This window comes from Vicia villosa, linkage group LG3 (assembly GCF_029867415.1).
Source record: "Vicia villosa cultivar HV-30 ecotype Madison, WI linkage group LG3, Vvil1.0, whole genome shotgun sequence".
NCBI lineage: Eukaryota > Viridiplantae > Streptophyta > Magnoliopsida > Fabales > Fabaceae > Vicia > Vicia villosa.
Window position 1 is genome coordinate 37,494,923 of NC_081182.1, and position 22,251 is coordinate 37,517,173.

A 22,251-nucleotide genomic window follows, 5' to 3' on the forward strand; every position below is an offset into this window, starting at 1 on the left:
GATATGCTTAATGCGTTTGTAGAGAGATAACATACAGAGACGTCATCATTTCATCTACCACGTGATGAGATGTCTATCTCACTGGACGGTGTTGTGTGTGTACTGCATCTTCTAGTTAGGGGGAAACTTTTAGATCATGGGAAGGTTAACGGAGACGAGGGGTTGGAGTTGATGGTAGAATATCTAGAAGTTGTCCTAGATATTGGGATCATTAATTCTAACTGTTATGTTAAGAAACTTTTGTCAGTTTTATAATTGTATTAAGAGTGCTGATAATAGTAAGACGAGGGGTTGGAGTTGATGGTAGAATATCTAGAAGTTGTCCTAGAGGCTGCCATGTAGAAGTTTGATTTCACCCGAGGGGCTCATTGTAGGTTTAGCTTCTTGACGAAGGTGTTTACAGATGAGATACTTAGAGCATAGCAGGCTACTAGTTATGATGAGAAGGTAGTGCAGCATAGAGCAATCATACATGTTGTATTTGGTTGGCACTGCCATTATATGGACAAGAGTGTCACTTACGTGGATGTCATCTACCCGCGATACTTTGAGGACTTTAAGCGGATCCATAAGTACAATTGGGGGACCACTTGTTTGTTCTACTTATACTCTAAGTTATCTGAAGTTTGTAAGTGGAAGACGAAGCAGGTGATACGAAGTATCACACTTTTGACAGTAACATTTCTTGGTCTTTTAGTGCATGTGTTTCATTAAATTATTGCAACGCCGCTACTAACTAATGATTCATGTGTTCCAACACTTTTCAGGCTTGGATACTCCAGCACTTCGCACGCATCTTCGGCCGGTCATGTCTACCGAATTATATTGAGGGCATGACGCGTGCTTATGCATTCTCCTCACTCAGAGGGAACCAGACGAGAAAGCTGTTTAGAGTGTATATTGACCGCTTGGGAGCAGAGGATATTCACTTCCATTTTTACATCGATCATCGCGGGATGATTCCCTTTGATGACATAGTCTTATACTCGGGATGGTTGGCTTGCAGGTCATGTCTAACGTCTCCTTATCTACTTGAGCGTGTCATGCGTCAATTCGACTACATGCAGTACATTCCCAAAGATCCTTCTATTTCTTCTTCTTCCACTGTGAAGTACCACATGATTATATGATTTACCACTCGAGTGTCTCCTTATATGGATGTTATGTTTGATGATTATGTTAATCACCTGGTATCACATGAGGCACGAAGTACCATAGCTGATAATGATGGGAGCTACATAGACGGTTGCATCTGGTGGTTCTTCTGGGTGTCACATCCTTATATGGTACGAGAGACGCCAGGAGATCCACCTAGGCCAGCTCATCATAAGATACTAGAGGAGGAGCAGGCTAGGAAAGATCATGTTATTAATGTGTTGCCTAAATGTCGTCGTATCATAGATATTGGGCAGGCATGTATTGACGGAGGACTTTTCCAGATATTCTAAGGCGAGGGGTGTTGCAAATGTCATGATGGCGGAGGCTCGGGAGACTCTGCAGTACAGGAGACAACGCAGGAACAGGGGGCATGAGGTCGAGGCTGACGCTCAATCTATCGTACGCAGTAGATTGTAATACTTGTACTCTAGATATATTTCGGGTTGTATTTTATTTATCGACTCTGTTATAACTTTTGAATTGGATTTATGTACTCTTAACTTATAAATTTATATATGTCATTTTCTTCATAGCCTTAATAATTGAGTTTTCAAAAGGCTTATGATTGATTTATCACAATGAAGAAAGTAATAATTTCAATCTTTAAAGTATTGGTTTATGGATTTATTCAACTACTTTTTATTGAATTTTCTTTAATATTAATAAAATTCTTAATTTTTTTAGCGGAATTTATTTTCTTTGATTAAACGCGGGGACAATTACATGGACCTCATGTCAATTATAGTTTTGGGCTTTATGTAGTCGGAGGTTTCTTCATCCCAAACCTGATTCTTGCTAATATTAGCAAGCTTTGCTAAAGTATGAGTTTTCCCCAGAGAACGAAACCCTAACATTTTGAAAACCCTTCATCTTCTTAATGCTTTTGATGATAACACCGACCTCTGTACGATGTTCTTCTTTCGAGTTTGCCAATATCACAACTCCTTCGTTATGAGTTTTGAAAATAACTTTCATGAAGCAACAACCCTTTGCTAAATCCAAGCCTTTGCTGAGAAACATAGCTTCCGCAGCCATTGGATTATCATCCCCACTCATTCTAATAGTTCTAGCCACCATTGTTTCACCAAGATTGTTTCGAAAAAAATTCTCAATCCCTTTTTTTCTTTGGTGACGAGACAAGCATCAATGTTTTAAGTATTAACAATAGAATTTTAAAGTGAGTTGGAATTTATTTTTAAGGATTTGTGTCTTGCGGTGGAGAAGGGTGGTCTTGGTTTTAGAAACTTAGAGGATTTCAACAAGGCCCTTCTTTTGAAGTGGAGTTGGAGAATTTTTGGGGAGTCTAGTTCTATTTGGTTCCGTATTTTGAAGGCGAGATATATGGATGTGAAGTTAAGATCCACCTTTTGTTCCATGATTAATTATTCGGAGCGGTCTTCTTCGGTGTGGTGGAGGGATATTACATCATTGGAGAACAAAACATCATCGGAGTTTTTTACTAACAATTGTTTTTTTCATGTAGGTAATGGTAGTTCTATTTCTTTTTGGTATGCTCAATGGTTGAAAGAAGGTATTCTAAAAGATCTTTATCCGGAGTTGTTTAACATTTCTCTCTTGAAATAGGTCTCTATTGGTGCTATGGGGGGATGGAAGGATGGGTGTTGGAATTGGAGCGACATTGGCATCTCGCTTTTCTCTCAGCTGGGAATGGAGCCTGCTGCTGCCACCATAGATTCTGTTGTAGCTCCTTCCTTGTTTTTTAATGATGTTGTTATGGCATCTAGTTCAAATAGCATAGCGATGGAGCCTCCTTCCTTGTTTTTTAATGAAGTTGCCGTAACAGCAAGTGCAAATAGCATAGCGGTGGAGTTAGGTGGATCAGGCAGCAGTGAAAGGCCTTCGGATTCTCCTCTTTTAAGGCGGGCTGCTTGTTTGAAAAGGTTGCTTTTATCATCAAAGCTTTTTGCGGACCGGCAGGATACGGCTAATTGGTTTCATGAGAAAAATGGTGTTTTTACGGTCTCTTCCTGCTACAATTTGCTTAACAGAAGGCGCTCTCCCTTCGGGCCGGCAAATCGTTTCGATTCTGTTTTTAAAGAGGTGTGGAAGGCGGAGGTTCCGCTTAAAGTCAAAGCGTTCGGATGGCGTTGCTTTCTAAACAAAATTCCAACCAAAGATTTACTTGTGAAAAGAGGTATTATTTTAGCTTCGGAAGTTAAGTGTGTTTTTTGTGAGGAAATAAATGAAACTTTGATCCATTCTTTTTCGAAATGCCGTTATGTCAAAATTGTTTGGAAGGAAATGGCCGATTGGATAGGAATGTCTTACAATTGTTTTGAAGATTTTAAGGAGGGTTTTTGGAGTTGGAGCAATTATTGTAGAGCGAAGAAGGTTAAAAAAGGGAAGGAGGGAATCATTTGGCTCGCTATTCTTTGGAGCATTTGGTTACGGAGGAATGATATAGTTTTCAACAACTCGTCTTGGAATTCAAGAGATGTCGTCTGGAGTTGTAAAGCTCTTATGTGGAGGTGGTCGTATATCGGGAAAATTACGCGTGCCAATTGTAATTTCTATGAGTTTAGCAATAACCCGTTGTTATACTTAAGTTAGATTGCAATAGGAGTGTAATTTTCTTTGGGTGGTGTGTCCTTGTACTTTGTTGTTTCTTTGGCTTCTATTAATATATCTTGCTTTTATAAAAACAATTACATTTGATGATGAGTAATCAACACCTCAAAGTTCAAAGTTAATACGTTGTTTATCCTTGAACCATACATATTTTTTTTAAAGTTGAAACTTAAGCTTCAAACATCATACCAAATTCTCATATCAAAATACTTATACATAAACAAATGAAACTTAAAATCATTAAAAAAAGTACTCACTTTCATCTAAATGACAATCAATTGAAGCTTCAAACAATACATTAAGTTATGGTAAAGACTTACTTCCAAATGTGTGGTGAAACACATTATACCTGAGAACCGTTTAGAATCACCCCATGTCTTCTAGCGTAGAACACGGTAGTTCGTTAGATCATATCTAACATTGGATATTCGCTTGTTGAGTGGATCGATTATGGATCCAATAGTTGTAGGTTCACTGAGTCCTTTCATGGATACTCCTTTGGACATATAATTTGGATATATTCGTCATTGGGCCTACGACCAACCCAAAAGAGCTATCCTCAAAGCTTGTTAGAGCGCATCAATGTGAAGTCTTTCAAAACATCAGGTCGTTGTTGCCCTAGACAAGGTTCTTCGTGTTGGGTTCCCTGCTTGCAGAAGTGGAATAGATTTGGGGAGTCAGAGTAAGTGACCTTGGGATTTAATAGCATTAAATGTCAATCTTGTCATTGAAACGTCTTTGCAAAGTTACTTTTACACCTGGCCCTAGGTCCATATGGTAGGGTGAGGGGTTCACCTTTAGGAAGCTCAAGTGCACTCGAGTGTCGTTACAATCTTAAGGTGAATTAAACTGTTGATTTTGTTCTGCCTATATTTCTTCATTTCAGGTCATCGGAATATATACCTTGATCTACTACATAAGGGTTATTTCTCCTTTCAAATTATGTTTTCCCTTTTTGTGAAAATTGTTTCCTTCTTTTATCTTCCAACTCTAATTATTTCTCCCTGACTTATGGTGGTGTATTGCTTTGCCTATTTTTCTCTTGTTGGTTTTAGAAAATTCCTTGGACATTCACGCTTTAGAGTGACCCATAGCTTTCTTCTCCTACTCCTAATTTCTTCTAGATACCATTTCTCTCTCTCTCTCTATCTATCTATCTCTCTATCTCTCTATGGTTTACTGTTGTCGCTTTTTACTTTTTCCTTTATTAATGGCTAACATAGAAGATGAACATACAAACATTATAGAGATACCTAGTGATGATGATATAAGCGATGATTTATCTCACATCAGAGTAGTTAACCCAAAAAAATGAATGCCAATTTTTTCCCTTGCAAACCTTATTGTTTCTACAACTTTGAAGTGAAAGTATTGAACTATTTAAGAATCAATCCTTCCCAATTGCACTTGGTAGCGCGAGTTATTGTTAAAGTGTTCTAGTATTTGTGTGAGTATTGGAGCAGAGTATTAACTTTGAAATTATTTTTAAATATTTTCAATGTAACACGTACTTCAACAAAGGCAATGGTTTCTCTTACTTCACTAGTCGAAGAATACGTTTAATGTTTACCTTGATAGTTGGAAGATTTTTAAATATCGTAACTTCTTGGTCACTCCCCGAAGTCAAGAAGCTCATTCTACTTTATGTGTTCTTCCAGAAGACAACCCTCCGCTTCGTACTCCCTTGTTCGGAGTCGGCCAAATGTGAACAAAAAAATTCAAAAATGCTAGTTCTGGAACCACTTCTTCCGGTCTCTAAAAAGATGAATTTTCCTATGACTCTCTGACCCCAGAGGAAGGGGTGTTAAAGGAGGATTTATTCACTTTTGGGATAACCTAGGTTACGAGAAAAAACTCGGTCCCTGGGACATGCTTCCTCCTAAGCATAAGAGGTGATATATTAACATCTTTTGATTATAGAAGTATCTAATGCTAAAGATAAAGAAAAGATATTTTTTTATGAGAGGGGATAATTTGTCTTTATCATTCCTTTTTTAGTAATCAGTATGCTTGTCTTCTCAATTTATCTCGAAGATAACATGAGGTTGGTTCGTGACAAAGGCTCAAGCAGTAAAGAATACACATTTGTCTCCTTCTCCAAACTCCACTTCAAACCCAATTAAGATAATGGTGAGAGAAAAACCAATAGGGGGATAATACCATACACTGTTAGGCAGACACACTTGGCATAAGTCGGACAAGAGAATATGTTAGACCAAGGACATTTGCCTTTAGAGAGTCAGAGCAAAAAGTTACATGACATGTCCAAGTTTTCCACCATAGAAGATGCCAAAAGGGATCGTGACAAGGGTCTATCTCTTAAGGAAAGCATTGCAAAAAAAAAATTTAACCCTCACAGCTTGTCCATGAGAAAGTTACTTTGAATGGAAATCATAAACCAAGGCCCTACATGGTCAGGGAAGTCCATTCCTGCTTAACGCAAGAAGATTATGCTTATATCCAAAATCTATCTGATACAACCAAGCTTGAATTGGTGATAGAAATAGCATTCCATATGTAGCATGGTGTCTCTTTGATGTCTATAGCAATTTTTGATCAAGGTAATATGTTGGCACCCGATAATCTTGCGAATGAGAGGGTGCTTCTGAAAGGTCAATATGACATTGTCCTTTATTAGCGAAACAAGCTCTAGGAACAACTTGTTGGTCTTCCAAAGAACATAGAGGATCATGGTGTTTCTTATAAACTTATTGCGGAGATCACCCTCTTGGAGAGGTTAGTGGCAGAGAAAGAGAATACCCTAAGGGACGTTCAACCTTCTTTGGGAGAAGTTCGGGAAACCTTGACTTCTTCTTCCTCCAAGGTTACAAAGGCCAAGGCTGCTCTTCTGAAATAAAGCAATGATTTTTTTAAAGAGGAGACATTTCTTGAGGACCGTCTCTAGGAGTTGATGAATGAGCTTAAATAATCTCTCGACAATAGTGTCAATGTTATACAGGTCGACTTTCGTAATGCTTTAAACCAAGTGGAGTTGTTATGCCCCAACATGGAGACTCATCGATAATTACTGAACTCAAAGAAGGAAATGGTGGAAAGGGAGTTGGTCGGTGAAAAGGAATGAACTATATTACTCTATTTATTGATAGTTTTTCATTTGCTTCCGATTTCGACATTTGTAAAGCATTTAATGGATAGTTCGTCATTATGCTTTCATAATTGATATACTTATTTCCATCACTTTTTTTTATTTGTCGTTTTCCTTTCACTGATGATTCTAATTTCTGCTTTGCGCCTGGATTGGCTTTGTTCATTGCTTAGCCTTGCATGACTTATGTCATCATATAATCTTTCATGTTTTGATTTCATGATATAAACTTTCATTATTTTATTTTATTATACGGTCTTTCATGATTTTATTTTATCATATTAGGAGTGTGGACGAGCTAGGCATCCGCTTTGATTTAAAGTCTCTAGGGACCGTATCCGACCAAAGGTCATTTCCCTTTCCTTACCCACAACTGAAAACATGGCCCGATGCCAACATATTTAGGGCTCCACCGCATACACTTTGGAGTGGCTAGCTACTGAAAGAGGGTGCCAATTGTGGCTTCATTTGCCTTTTGTTTATTGGTATTTTTTTTAAACAAATCACAAGTTTTATACCACTTAAAGGATTAAACTCAAAAATATTCTAAGGACGTTTTGTGCAAGATGTTTGACAAAATATGTCTTGTGTTGAAATGTTTGATGATTGAATTTAGATAATCTGAGATAAGGATGTAAAGAAGTAAATGCAAAATTTCTTTAGAAAGATAATATAAATGAAAACAAATTGGTGAAGAAATTGGATAAAATACTAAAACTAAAAGAGGGACACAAGTTCATATATTTCTCACAAATTCTATATTTTTTGTTGACATGAGTGTGTGAATTCTAAACAGAACATTGTCACTTCTCATAACCAATTGTTTCAGTTACTGTAACAACTAGTTTGAATTCTTTGGAACAACATACCTATAAAAGACTTTGGGAGGTTAGCATTAAAATACTTTTTGAAAGATCCAAATCTTCATGAAAAAAAAAATGAAGGTATCCGAGCTATGATGATCCTAGAAGATGATAAGTGCGTACAAGTTACACGCTACGCTCATAAAAACCGGGCAACACAACAACCCACTCTCTCTCCGCTCCTTCTTCCTCACCTGCGCAAACTCCCTCGACACCGCACGCTATGCCGCATCCCTCTTGCTCCGTTTCCCCATCCCACCCGACCCATTTTCCTACAACACTATCATCAAACAAGTGGCCCCCCATTCTCCCACCCTCGCACTTTCCCTATTTTCCCATATGCACCGTACCTCCGTCCCCTTCGACCACTTCACTTTCCCACTCATCCTTAAACACCACCACCCCCACCACCTTCACCCTCTCATTCTCAAGCTTGGTTTTGATTCCAATATCTTCGTTCAGAACGCGCTTATTAATGCTTATGGTTCTAGTGGCTTGCTTAATTTTGCAGTCAAACTGTTTGACGAAATGTGTCATAGAGATTTAGTTTCTTGGTCTAGTTTAATAGCTTGTTTCGTTAATAACAACCTTCCTGCTGAGGCGATTTCGATTTTCCAACAAATGCAGCTTGATCACCCGGACATTGTGAGTTCGATTGATGGGGCTATCATGCTGAGTGTTTTATCTGCGGTTTCGAGGTTGGGTGTGCTTGAATTAGGTATCTGGGTTCATTCTTTTATTTGCAGGATAGGGCTTTTTATTACTGTTCCATTGGGTACTGCTCTTATTAATATGTATTCTAGATGTGGGTCCATTGATCGTTCTGTTAAGGTGTTTGATGAAATGAGTCATAGAAATGTGGTTACCTGGACTGCGTTGATTAATGGGCTTGCTGTTCATGGCCGGAGTAGGGAAGCTTTGAAAGTGTTTTATGACATGAAGGAGTCTGGTGTGAAGCCTGATCGGGCTTCATTTATAGGTGTGTTGGTGGCTTGTAGTCACGGTGGTCTTGTGGAGGATGGTTGGAGGGTTTTTGAAAGTATGACGAATGAGTTTGGAATTGAACCAATGCTTGAGCATTATGGCTGTATGGTTGACATTCTTGGTCGTGCGGGGCTTCTTGTTGAAGCTTTCGAGTTTGTGGAGAAAATGCCTGTGAAACCAAACTCTGTTATTTGGAGGACTTTGCTTGGGGCATGTGTAAATCATAAGCATCTTTTGTTGGCTGAAAAGGCTAGGGAAAGAGTCAATGAGCTTGACCCACATCATGATGGTGATTATGTGCTTTTATCAAATGCGTATGGTGGAGTTGGTAACTGGGGTGGTAAGGCTGGCTTGAGAAATTCTATGAGGCAAAATAGAATTGTCAAGGAACCTGGCCTTAGTTTTGTTCATATTGATCAAGTGGTTCATGAGTTTGTCTCTGGTGATCATTCTCATCCACAATGGGAGGAGATTACAAATTTTTTAGTTTCAGTTATAGATACTTTAAAACTTGGAGGTTACACCCCTAATACTTCGTCTGTGTTACATGATATTCAAGAGGAAGAGAAAGAGCATTGTGTGGGTTATCATAGTGAGAAATTGGCAGTGGCTTTTGTGCTTCTTTATCATAGGGATAGAAGGACCATTAGGGTCATTAAGAATCTTAGGATTTGTAATGACTGTCATGACTTCATGAAGCATGTTTCGGGTATTTTTGACAGAGATATTATTATTAGAGATCGAAATCGGTTTCATCACTTTAGCAAGAGATCGTGTTCTTGTCAAGATTTTTGGTAAAGCATGCTAGTTCAAGTATAAAAATCTATGTCAACATTCATTTGTCAGCATCAATTAAGGTCCCTGGGAGGTGGAACTGGGCATGGAATAGATATTGGGATCATTAATTCTAACTGTTATGTTGTCGGATTTATAACTGTATTAAGAGTGCTGATAAATAAATGAGTTTATAATGTTATTCAGAATCAGAAATTAAAAATGCTAATATTGACTGATTGTATTGACTATTGAGTATGGTAAAATTATAAAGCATAAAAGTTCCTAATTTCACACCAGGTTCTTAGTGGCTACTTACAATTTACAAATGTTTAATTTTCAAAGTGCACCTGTAGGGACATATTAGTATCGTACTATCAGTATATGTTTCAAGTGACAGGTAGCTTCAATAAGGGATTGGAAGCCATTGGTTCTACTATTACAGCATAAGTAAGGAAGGTATCGCTTCTGTAGTATCCTTTATTGCAATTAATCTCAAATATTCTAATTGGATAATACAACTGGAGATGTCGTATATTAGTTCTAATATAATTTGATTTTGACCTCGATATTAGTTAAATATGCTAAGTGCAACATGGTTTTAAAGGTGTAGAGAAATTCAAGAACGGAATGTATGGAGAAAGAGAAAAACTCTCTTACTCCCTCCGTCCCAGAATGAGTGATCCATTTGAAATAATTTAGTGTCCCAAAATGAATGATTAATTTTAGTTTTCAATAAAAAAAATTCAATTCTACCCTCTAATTAATTAAACTTTCACAATTTCCAATACATAATTAGGGGTACTATGGTAAAAATATTATTCTTTCTCTTACTTTTCTACACTTTTCTTAATATGTATGAAATGGTGGGTTGGGTCACTCATTGTGGAACGGAGGGAGTATATTATAATCATTTATTATTATTTTTGTTGGCTATAAAATCAATGCTTGTTTCATTTGTAATAAAAAGTGTGAAAAGTGCAAAGTTACAAGTTTCATCCAAAACAGCAGGATAGGAAAAATTCTAATTAGAGTTTTTTTTTTTTTTTTTTGTGTAAATAGGTTTTGAGTTTTGTGACATAGTGATTGTTATTAAATATTTTGTATATTTTACTTTAAATTAATTTGGTTAAATGATTTTTGCTCTTCTACCATATAGGTGTGTTTTGGTTTACCCCTTAAAAAAAAAATTGGCGCATATCTTAAAAATAAAAATTCCATCATTAATGCCCATGTTCTATTTTTTTGCCAAGATTCTTAGAATCTTGCCTACGTGACGTGCTGACTATGTATTTGTTGCACACGTGACTTTTTTTAATTTTTTTTAATTTCCACGTGGAATTTGTTTTTTTTTTATTTTTCTTTTTAAAAATGCTTTTATCCTTTTTTTTTTTTCTTGTAAAAATGCTTTTATAAAAAACTCTAAAATTTTGTGGCCAATGGTTGTTGAACCCATGTCCTTAAAGCACCAAGCAACAGGTGCTACTACTAGACCACCTTGTTTTTTATAGAAATTATTACTTCTCAGTTGTATATGTCATATTAATCAATTGTTTTTTATTTGATATATTAATAATAAATATATATTAAAATGTTAATAAAATAGGGGACAACTTCTTTACCCATCACAAAAAGTTGGGTAGTGTACCTCCAACCAATCACATGATTCCATCTCATTTAACACATTTAATTATTTAACACATTTAATTATTTATTAAAATACTATAAATGTTTGTTGTTTTCAAAGCATTTTACAAAGGAGGTAACCTTACCCAACTTTTTGAGTTGGGTAGATAAGAATTCACCAATAAAATAATATTGTTTTATTGTTTATTACATTTTATTGTACAAATATAGTAAAATGGATAGTAGAATCTAAAAAATTTTAGATTGCTTTTATTTTCAGTATGTTATATTAGTCAATGATTTTATTGTTTTGACATATTATTAACAAATATATTGTTTTATTTTATAAATATAGTAAAATTAATATTTTTTATTTTTTAAATATAGTAAAATGAATAGTAGAATCTAAATAATTTCAGTTTATTATTATATATTAAAAATTAATTTCAGTTTATTCAAATATATACTATATATTACAAATTAATTTCAGTTTATTATTATATATTAAAAATTAATTTCAATTTATATATATATATATATATATATATATATATATATATATATATATATATATATATATCAGTTTATTATTATTTATAAAAATTAATTTCAGTTTATTTTTAAATATATACTATAATTTATTTATTCAAATATTTATGGATTATATTTAAATTAATTTCAGTTTATTTCTATATATTATTTTAAAAACACATTTTAATTTTATTTCAGTTTATTATTATTTAAAATCCATGTATTATTTATTATATTTTTAATCATTTTAACATATAACGATTAATAAAATTATACTCTTTAATTATTTTGAAATAAACTAAAATGACTTTTTAACATATAATAATAAATATAAAAGAATATTAATTGAATAATAAGATATTATTATTTATTATTAAATATAATGATACATTACTCAATATAAAATAGTTTAAACATAATGAAAATATCAAATATGACAAACAGGTATTTAATATATACAATTGAGAAGCAAAAGTTTTCATGAAAAATAAGGTAGCCTAGTGGTAGCGCCTATTGCATGTTGCATGGAGGTCATGGGTTCAACTAGGGGTGGCAAAACGGGCCGCCCGCCCCGCCTTATGTCCGCCAAAAAACGAGCGGGGCGGGCATGCCCACCAAGTAAAATGGGCATAAAAGTCATGGCCGCCCCGCCAAGATGGCGGGCGGCGGACTTACCCGCCTATTTTTATGTATATTTTTTTTAATAGATTAATAGGCTTTTTTTTACCTTTTAATTAAACTTTTCACTTATTTTTTAAAACAATTTTTTATAAAAGTATTTTTTAACAAATTTACTCAAAAAAATGTTACATATATTTATAAATAAATGTATAAAATAAATCATCAAGAATTGCAATTACTAGAATTAACTAAAAAAAGAGTGAGTTTTGGAGGAGGAGCGGGCTTTGGCGAGCGGCGGGCTTTGGCTGGGCGGGTATGGCGGGCGGCGGGTTTTGGCGGGGCGGGCTTTGGCGAGCGGCGAGCCTAAAATCCCAATCCAACCCGCCATTTTTTGGCGGGTGCGCGGGCGGCCCGGCGGGCCCCGGCCCGTTTTGCCACCCCTAGGTTCAACACCCATTGCCCACAAACTTAAAATAAAATGCATAAAATGTCTACGTGGAATTAAAATTAAAGTTTTATGAAATAAACAATCATTGTCGAGTCTAAAGTTTGATCTAATATACCATACAATCATTGTGAGTCAGGGAGATAAGGAGATAAACATTAGGATGAAATAAACATTTGGTACTATAAGGAAAGAATGTGAGGCACACATGGTTGTGAATTTTTTTAGGATTTTTGTTTTATCTTTCTCTTAATAAAACACACACACATTTTAACAATGTTTTGGGGTTCTTGAGAAAGAATTCATGGAAGTAATATAACAAACCACATTTGGATAAATCATATGAGATTGCTCATAATTGAACCAAAATTCTTTAAATAAAAATAATTTCTCATTTTAGTGTTAATAATAACAAGATGTAAGAGAATAATTTTATTATCTAATATTTGTTTCTTGAGTAAAAAGTTATTTGAAATTCTCTAACTAAATTTATGATGTAGTAAAACACATAAAAACACTAGAGTGATCATCTCGACTCTAAACATATTTGACAAAGCATTGTTTGGTATAATGATCAATAACAAATCTCAAAGCACATACAATAAAGCATGTCTAGTCACATTTATTATAAACCATTTTTTCGATATTACTCTCTAGGAAATGCCACACCAAATCAACTTTACACGTTCCTTTGCTCGACAATACAACAACGTAGTCAACACTTCTTGATCATCTATTAGAATGATAGTTTATTCTCCGAATACCAATATGTTTATCCCCTCTTAATTTAACTCTCAAAGTATTGAATTCAAAATGAGAAACTTCTGACATATTACACAAGATACAATACAAAAGTAATGCACATAAAATTTTTCTATTAGTATATAATTGTGTGAAAATTCTCTTACACCGAGTACATTTGTCTGCAATGATTCTGTTTCCAATGAATATCTTTTGCAACAATCTAATCAAATCATTCCATATAACAAGGATTCTATTGCAAAGAAATGTAGAGAACTTTACCAAAAAAAATCTTTTGTATACGAACTTTTCACAAAGTATTTCACAAGAACAAATTTGCAAGTCTTAGAGTGAAAAAAATATTAAAAGAAACAAATATTTAGGGAAACATACGTTGAAATTTTCATATATGCAATACCCCATATTGAATAGTTTAGAATGTCAATATAAGGCATTATCATAATTGATACAAGTACATCAAAATAGTACAAAAACACATCAATAGTACATCAAAATACATCAAGATCTCAATACAACAAGATAGAAATATGCAACGGAATACTAAATAACCGCTAGGTGTTAAGCATCAGCTTCACATAATCCTTGCCTTACATTTACCTTTCACTTGATGATGTGTAATAAGAAAATAAACATGGATTGATATAAACAATCTCAATGGAATTCTTACTATATCCATAGGGTTTCCCTATGCCCATCCACATCACCTAGAATCTACTACCATGAACGATAAGGAATTCAAAAAGTACTAGAGATGTTCAACATCTAAAAAAGAAACCTAGAATGTAATCAATTCCATATACTATAGAGACATGACATTATATTACATACACCTATATAAACCCACAAATCATAATCACAATGATACCCCGTAATTTGAGTCTAGTTTATGGGATAATCAACATCCTACTATGAATCTATGATACTCTAGCTCTGCTGGATCATATAGTCGATATATGCAGTCAGACATGTCATTCCCTATATGTATGTAGTTAGTTCTATCTTGCTTTTAGTCAATAGGATAAGAATGTCCGTATTTAAATTATACGTGTTTTATCAAAGGATAGACAAGTTATTGTTCACCACCTAACATGTGTCTACATTGTTTTTCCAACCACTTAGCGTTTTCCTCAAGTCTTCCCTAAATTCTTGTCTATCATTCTTAAGCATACTCCTAACTAACCGTGATCAAACACTCTTTGAATAACCGTCAAATTCCAAGTTTATACATTATCCCTTTGCCATTTACCTATAACTATAAATTAATAATCATCTAACATACCTTCTAAGAGGATTAGGATACATTTAGGACAAGAAGGCGTGAAAATTAGGCCGACTATGCTTGGCCATAGCGTGTTCTACGACCATAACGCACCAAAAAACTTCATGGTACAAAAACTAGAGGTGCTCACAGTCTGTCCGTATTGAAGGCTACGACCCATAGTGCATCCCATAAAACCCCCTTCTCAAACGTTTTTCTTGCACACAGCCAAACCAATATTATTCTCAATATTATGCATCACTGAAAGGTAACTTCAGTCATCAATTAAGTACAAAACACAAGGGAAACAACCATCTAAAACCTAATCAAATAATCTACAAGGAATCTCATCAAACAATAAATACATGCAAGTAACCTAGTTCATCCTATACAAGATAAAAAAAACTAAAATAACCCCACCTTAAGCTTTTTAATTACAAATTCAAGAGTTTGATAAGGATTTTTTGATGATTCTTGATGTTTTCCACCTTTTCCTCATTTGAGCTTTGATGATCTCCTCCTTCCAAATGCAAAGCTTATAGTTTAATGCTTTTATCCCCCCCTTCTCCCCCTTTCACGAGCTCTCTTTCTTCCTATCTCCTAAGATAAGCCTCATCCTTTATCTAATATTAGAATGGAGAAATAAGGAGAAAGTGAGTGATAAATCTCCATTTTTTACTCTTATACTCATTAGCAAAAAAACCTAATTGTCTTTCAAATTAACTAAAAATGCACAAATTTCCCACAATATCTCTAAATATAGGAGGTGATTAGTGACATTAAAATAATACTCTATATTTAGAGAAATTACTTGTATTTGAGCTAAAAAAAATTATTTACATTCTATGTGAGAGTTAACTTGTAAACTCTAAACATTTTATCATTTTATTGATTGTAATTTCATCAAAGAGATATGTTACAGCTAGGTTATTTGAGAAGATGAAGAAAGTAAGTTGTAGTTATTTTTTTTGTGTTAATAAATCTAGAGTATAATTAGTTAAACTAGAAAATACCTTAATAAATGTAATTAATTTTACTATAATGAAATAGATCTTTATATTATTCTAAACAGAATTATAAAATAGTTTAAAAGGTAGACATGAGTAGACTTAACAACAAGAACTAAAATTATCAAAGAAAATATATTTTAGAGACTAAAAGTCAAATAAACTTTTTATATGAACAGTTGACGAATATTTGAATTTTTATAAGGAATACCACCTCATTTAATCCTTTTTTATTTTAGTCATTGTAAATAAGTAATTTTCCATTTTTCTTTCGTGTAAAATATTTTTGTTTTGTTTTATGAACCAATAAATGTGGTGATTAGGGCAAGAAAATGCCCTTAACGATCCATTATAGGAAACTTAATTCATTATTTTGTTAAGTGTTTTCACAAAAATCTTATCATAGACTCTTTACACTTGATTTTACTAATACATTCTTATAAATATTAATTCTCTTCCTTTAACAAATATATCTAAACTTTATTCTTCATCGTGGTTAATCCTTTCATGAAATATTTTGTTTCTGCCACATTGCCCACGGTGAATGTGGTGATGGTTTCTAACAAGCACATATGCGAGAAGATGTTTGTCGGAGATTGTGCAAGTCATAGTGGCGACACAAAGAAAAGTGAATGAGAATGTGGAAATTGGTGGATGTATGAAGAGATTAAACATATGTTAGATGTAATTAGTGGATAAAAGGTGTTGCATACAATTGTTTTGTAAAACTCATGGTTAACACATTCTACAAAATTGGTTATAGGGGCATTCGACTTATGGTCTTACAAATTATGGAATGGATTTATGTCAATAGTTTGTGTGTGTGTGTGTGTGTGTGTGAGAGAGAGAGAGAGAGATAATGAAAGGGAGGTTGTGACACGTTAGATAGCTTTTTATAGTAGTCTCACCATATTTTCTTTGCACATTATCATGCAAGGTGTTCTCAATTAGGGATGGGAATAGGCCAGACCGGCCTACAAGAACCTATGGCTTAACCTATATAAGGCCAGGGCAGACCAGACTTATTCAACAAAAGGGTCAGGTTTAAGCTCTTTTAAAAGTCTATTTAATAAAATATGTCAGATTTAGGCTATTAAAAAAAGCCTATGAAGTCTTATAGATCAGTCTATATTTTCATGTATATTAAAATTATACTAAATAGATCGGTCTATATTAAATATACATTAGAAGAAAAAAAAGGCTAAATAAACAAGCCTATATATGCATATATATTAGAACAAAGGGTAAATAGGCCACACACACACACAAAGAAGAGATGAAAACAAACTCAGACTATGCAACAAAAAAAGAGTCTATTATAAGCCACAGGCCAGACTTAGACCTTTCAACTTTATCATAGGTCAGGCCAGACCCAGGTTTTATAAAACCTAATCTAACCTAATCTATTTTCACCCCTATTCTCGATGAAAACAAACTTTATTGTTTTTTTTTAAATGTTGTTAAACTTGATGCAAATGTAAAGAGTATGAAATTACTTTTCTCAATCTCACATTTTCCAAAAATAGCAATGGAGGAAGTTGTAGAATAGAAAAGGAGAAATAAAGTTGATATAAATATTTTTGTTTAATATGGTTAAGAATGAAATAAGTATGTCTACCAAATTCAATTATCATGAAGTTGAGTCCATCACAAACTACATGACTTGATTCTCCATCCTAAAAACCACCGTTATCTAATAGTATTTTTTTTTTAAAATAATGTACATCGATAGGTTTTTAATTGTCTTATTTAAAGATGACATGAAACTCGAACATAGACTAAGATTATGAAAACCTTTTTTTACAAAATAAAACTTTGAATTTCACATTTTCAAAAATAGTAATACAGAGAATGTTGAACAAAAGATGAAATAATTTATTATAAATTGATTAGAGTGAAATCATAGATCTTATTAAATCTAATTTACTAATTATAAAAATATTAATTAAAATCGAGTTGCGGATAAACATAACACTGAGTCTATTTTCTAAAAGTCACGGACAGATAAACATGACATCGAGTCTATATTCTAGAAGTCGCGAACAGATAAGCATGACACCAATATCTATTCTAAAAATCGTGTACCGATAAATTTTGACCCGATCTCTAACCTAAAATAGCGCTCCTAATTAAATTTCATTTTTATTTTTTATACCTAAAATATTTACTATCTTTTACCTAATGAATCAAATTAGAATTAAATTTCAAGTCCGGCATGAAATACCACCTGGTTGTTTGTTTATAAGATCCTCGTCTCTTTTTCATGAGATTTTGGTCCCAAATTTCACGTTTCATTTCTCACTCACTCTCACTCTCACTCTAAACCTCACTCTCGCTTACTCCGGCGGCGCGTGAGGCTCAACCGCCTCTTCTCTTCCGATTTTCCTTCAGCCGATCCTCCTTCCAACACCGGTGATTTCTTCCACTCTTGCTGATTTTCACTTCTTTCTTTAAGCTGTTGTACGGTTTCGCTTTGTGTTTTGTTCTTTGTTTTCCATTACCCACATTGCTTCTTGGATGATGATTCTTAGGTTAAAACTGTTGCGGTGTGTGTATTTTGCATGCTCATACTCTTTTCTGCTCGAAAATGAAATAAAGAAACGAACAATGTTAGAAAAATAAGAAATGAAATGAGGTTTTTATTTTGCTTTCTTGTTTGTGTTCGGTTCGTTTTCTGTGATGATCTTTGGTATGTTTTTTGTTGTTGAACTTTTTGGCATGTTTTCTGTTCTAGGTTTTATGTCTTTTTGTTCTTTTTCATTCTTAACCTTTTTTCTTGTATGTTTTACTATGAGTTTTCTTGTTGTTGTCGATGTTGTAGTGTACGTTATGTTGGACTCTATGTAGCATTGTATTGAGATTTCATCTTAGATATATATATTTTTTTTTATATCTATTCTTTCTGTGTTTCTGTGTGAGTTTGTAACATAGTGCCGATTGCGTTTTATTTGAGCGAATATTTTTTTTTCTCTGGGGGTTTTACTCGCTTCTGTATGTTAATATGCGCCGATTTGCCATTTTTTGTTTCAACGGATGAATTACGTTGAATGATATTTTGTCATAAGCTCCTTCTGCGGCTCTGCGCTATGATTCTTTAAGCATTTCACCCTTGTATTTATGATTGATTGACAGAAGTTGTGATCCAAAACAGGTCACAGAAATGAGTTCTAGAAGAGGTGGGAGGTCTTTTACTGCGGCCAGCAATGATGAAATTTCGTCCAAGGGGAAAGGTATTTCCCAATCTGATCCCAACTTTGAGCAGCTGACTCAAGGTGTTGCTGATGTTAACCTAGGCTCAGGACAAGATGACGACGGGCAATGGGAGGTCTATGGGAAGAAATCCAAGAACAGAGGTGGAGGTAATGCTGCAAAACAATGGGGTCCTCCAGCTCCAGCCTATACTTCTAACCCTAGAGGACGGGGATACACTGATGTAGCTCAAAGGCCAGGCCCACGTAATCCCGGTGGAGCTGGGAGAGGTGCTGGAAACCAATGGCAGACACCATATGTTAATAACAGGCCTGCTGGTAGAGGCAATGTAAGGCCTCTGTCAGCAACAGGTGGTTATGGATACAATGCGACTGCTAATCCAATCATTCGTCCTCCTCTGGAACATGGCTGGAACTGGCAATCTAGAGCTGGTGGAATGCAGACAAATGCAATGACTGAAATGTCACTACAGGAGTTTGAACAGAATAAAGACGATGAGGAGGAGGATGATGATGATGATGAGGGTGACTATGACTGCGATGATCTGGAAGATACTGATGATGATTTAATGAGTGATGAATATGATTCGGATGCCAGTCAAAAGAGCCATGAGACACGAAAGAAGAGCAAATGGTTCAGAAAATTCTTTGAGAATTTGGATAAACTGACTGTTGAAGAGATAAATGAACCTGAAAGACAGTGGCACTGTCCAGCTTGTCAACGTGGTCCTGGTGCTATTGATTGGTACAGAGGACTGCAGCCCCTTATGAATCATGCTAAAACAAAGGGTTCAAAAAGGGTGAAGGTTCACAGGGAGCTTGCTGTACTTCTTGACGAGGAATTGCGTAGAAGGGGCACTACAGTAGTTCCAGCTGGGGAAGCATTTGGAAAATGGAAAGGTTTGAAAGAAGAAGAGAAAGATCATGAAATAGTTTGGCCCCCGATGGTCATCATTCAGAATACTAGGCTTGAGCAAGATGATAATGAGAAGGTATATCTATATTTCTTATACACATCAAATGCTGAAGGATGAATAAACTAGCAATATCACATTTATTATTTTGTCATTTTGTATTAATATTGTAAAACCATTCACAATTGTACAAGAATATTGCTGGATTTTGTGTAAACTTTAGATTTTATGCTTTTTGTACAGTGGTTAGGCATGGGCAACCAAGAGCTTCTTGATTATTTTAACTCTTATGCTGCTGTGAGAGCAAGGCACTCATATGGCCCTCAAGGTCATAGAGGGATGAGTGTTTTGATGTTTGAAGCCTCGGCTAGTGGTTATCTAGAGGCAGAACGTCTGCACAAACATTTTGCTGAGCAAGGAACGGATAAAGAGACTTGGTTTAGTAATCGCCGAATTTTGTTTCTCCCCGGTGGTAATCGACAGCTCTATGGATACCTGGCTACTACAGAAGACCTGGAGTTTTTCAACAGGCATTGCCAAGGTTCATTCTCTTCAGTTATTTTTTCTCTATATACTTTCACTGTGTAGATTGTTTGATGCCTGCCAGTTGTGGGTCAACCAAGCCAGAATGATGTAAGTAAAGTATATGCTAACATGTTCTTATCTCTTTTCATCTGACTCTGTAGTTAAGAAGACTAGACTAAAGTATGAACTGAAATCATATCAAGAGATGGTTGTAAACCCAATCCGTCAGATGAGCGAGGACAACCAGCAGCTCAACTATTTCAAGAACAAGATGGTCAAAGAAAAGAAACACTCAAAAGCTATGGAAGAATCCTTTGGTCTTGTAACTGAGAAGCTGCGGAAAACAATGGAAGAGAATCGCATTGTCAGGCAGAGAACTAAACTGCAGCATGAGGAGATTAAAGAAGAGGTAATACCGTAATACTGACTTCAGACACATTACTTGGTGTATATTTGGTTTACTTTTTATTACTTAATTTATTCCCAGTATATAATTTTTTTGGATCATCAAGTTGAAGTTAGGATATGCTTCTGCTTGGATGTCTTGCTGAAATGTTTTTGCTGTTATTTATGTTTTTGTAATTCAAGAAAATGGATAAGCTAAAAAAAATAGTCACATTCTCATTATCTTCTTATATGAGATGGTGTTTGCATAGAAATGTGATTTATGTGCCCATTAAACTGCACTCTGATTTTCCATAGTAGACTAGCTAGGAGAACAAAGAAATACAATTACTGCCACAAAATGCTTAGTTGTTGGTGCAGCATCTTTTCCCCCATTCTTAAAAGTAAACACATCAATGAGAAACGATAATGAGTTGGCACCAGCACATAGTGTTTTGGATTTGGGGGTCAAGTACTTATATTTTGTTGTAGAAGTCTGATGCATAGTATCAATTAACCAGTTTTCCAGACCTGCTGGTGTTTATTCTAAATCAATTAGATAATTTCTCTACCACGCCCATATGTCCTATTAATTTCAAAAAAATTGTTCGTTTTTTTTACAACAAAATGCTTACTAAAACATATTTTTATCTGCTTTCTCCTGAAGAATCAGAATTATTATTTATTACTGTTGTTACTTTTTCTCACTATTGTCCCTGTTACTTGATGGAAGATGTACGCACAAGAACAATTCTTCAAGGAACAGATCACTAGCATCCATGATTCAAGGAATGAAAAAGAAGAAGACTTTGAAAGGATGCAGCAAGAGGAGCGTGAGAAGGTTAAGCAGTCAAGTACCACTCCTCTCAATGCAGAAGAACGTCGACTCAAGTAAGGAATTTTCTTTCCTTGAGACTATGTTTTCTATCCATATCTCAAGCTTAGCACATAAGACTAATTTTGTTTTATTTCAATGACTGACCATGAATTTAATCTCATTGTATGTAGGATGGAGGGATATGTGAAGTTTGTTGAAGTCCAGGAGAAGGAGATGGAGAACTTTGTTGAAGAAAAGGAAAAGCTCTTCCAAGCTCACGAGGAGAGCATTGCTGCTATGAGGCGGAGACACTGGGAGGAGGAGGTGGAGATGGAGAAGAAGTTTGATGAAGACTTAACCAAACTCATGAAGAAGTACTCCCCAACTCAGCAGTAGAAAAAGTGCAATGGCTCTCTGACAGTGATGATGCATGCAAATATAAACACAGGGAATAGAAAGGCAATGAATAGTTGGTTAAACATTTAACTTCTTAGAAATTTGAGAATTTGGATATGCTGTTTTAGACATGACGTAATGCTCCTTGACATTCACTTAGATATTTGAATTTGATTGACCATTTTCACAAATTGGGAGTTGCATGCTGTTATTAGATGTTTCTTAGCAGCTGATTTTTACAATAAATGTTTGCAGTGGAATGCAATTGGGTTATATAAATAT

The 22,251-nt window shown here is 34.8% G+C and overlaps 2 protein-coding genes across 2 annotated transcripts; both read left to right on the plus strand.

Annotated features, from left to right (window-relative positions):
* The first annotated feature begins 7,636 nt into the window (after positions 1-7,636).
* Positions 7,637-10,188, plus strand: LOC131655428 (pentatricopeptide repeat-containing protein At4g21065-like). Its single transcript, XM_058925314.1, has one exon. The coding sequence runs from the start codon at positions 7,825-7,827 to the stop codon at positions 9,496-9,498; it is 1,674 nt and encodes a 557-aa protein (XP_058781297.1). The 5' UTR covers positions 7,637-7,824; the 3' UTR covers positions 9,499-10,188.
* Positions 10,189-17,973: 7,785 nt separating this feature from the next.
* Positions 17,974-22,160, plus strand: LOC131661037 (protein SUPPRESSOR OF GENE SILENCING 3). Its single transcript, XM_058930439.1, has 6 exons — positions 17,974-18,136; positions 18,876-19,925; positions 20,091-20,388; positions 20,534-20,781; positions 21,490-21,647; positions 21,765-22,160. Exons 2-6 carry the CDS (start codon positions 18,885-18,887, stop codon positions 21,967-21,969), a joined length of 1,950 nt encoding a protein of 649 aa, XP_058786422.1. The 5' UTR covers positions 17,974-18,136; positions 18,876-18,884; the 3' UTR covers positions 21,970-22,160.
* Positions 22,161-22,251: the final 91 nt, after the last annotated feature.

Excerpts from the sequence above, each read along its gene's own strand:
- LOC131661037 (XM_058930439.1), top strand. The coding sequence starts at position 18,885 with ATGAGTTCTAGAAGAGGTGGGAGGTCTTTTACTGCGGCCAGCAATGAT. Across the intron at positions 20,389-20,533 it reads TTTCAACAGGCATTGCCAAG|TTAAGAAGACTAGACTAAAG; the intron begins GTTCATTCTCTT and ends CTGACTCTGTAG. Across the intron at positions 20,782-21,489 it reads ATGAGGAGATTAAAGAAGAG|ATGTACGCACAAGAACAATT; the intron begins GTAATACCGTAA and ends ACTTGATGGAAG.
- LOC131655428 (XM_058925314.1), top strand. The coding sequence starts at position 7,825 with ATGATAAGTGCGTACAAGTTACACGCTACGCTCATAAAAACCGGGCAA.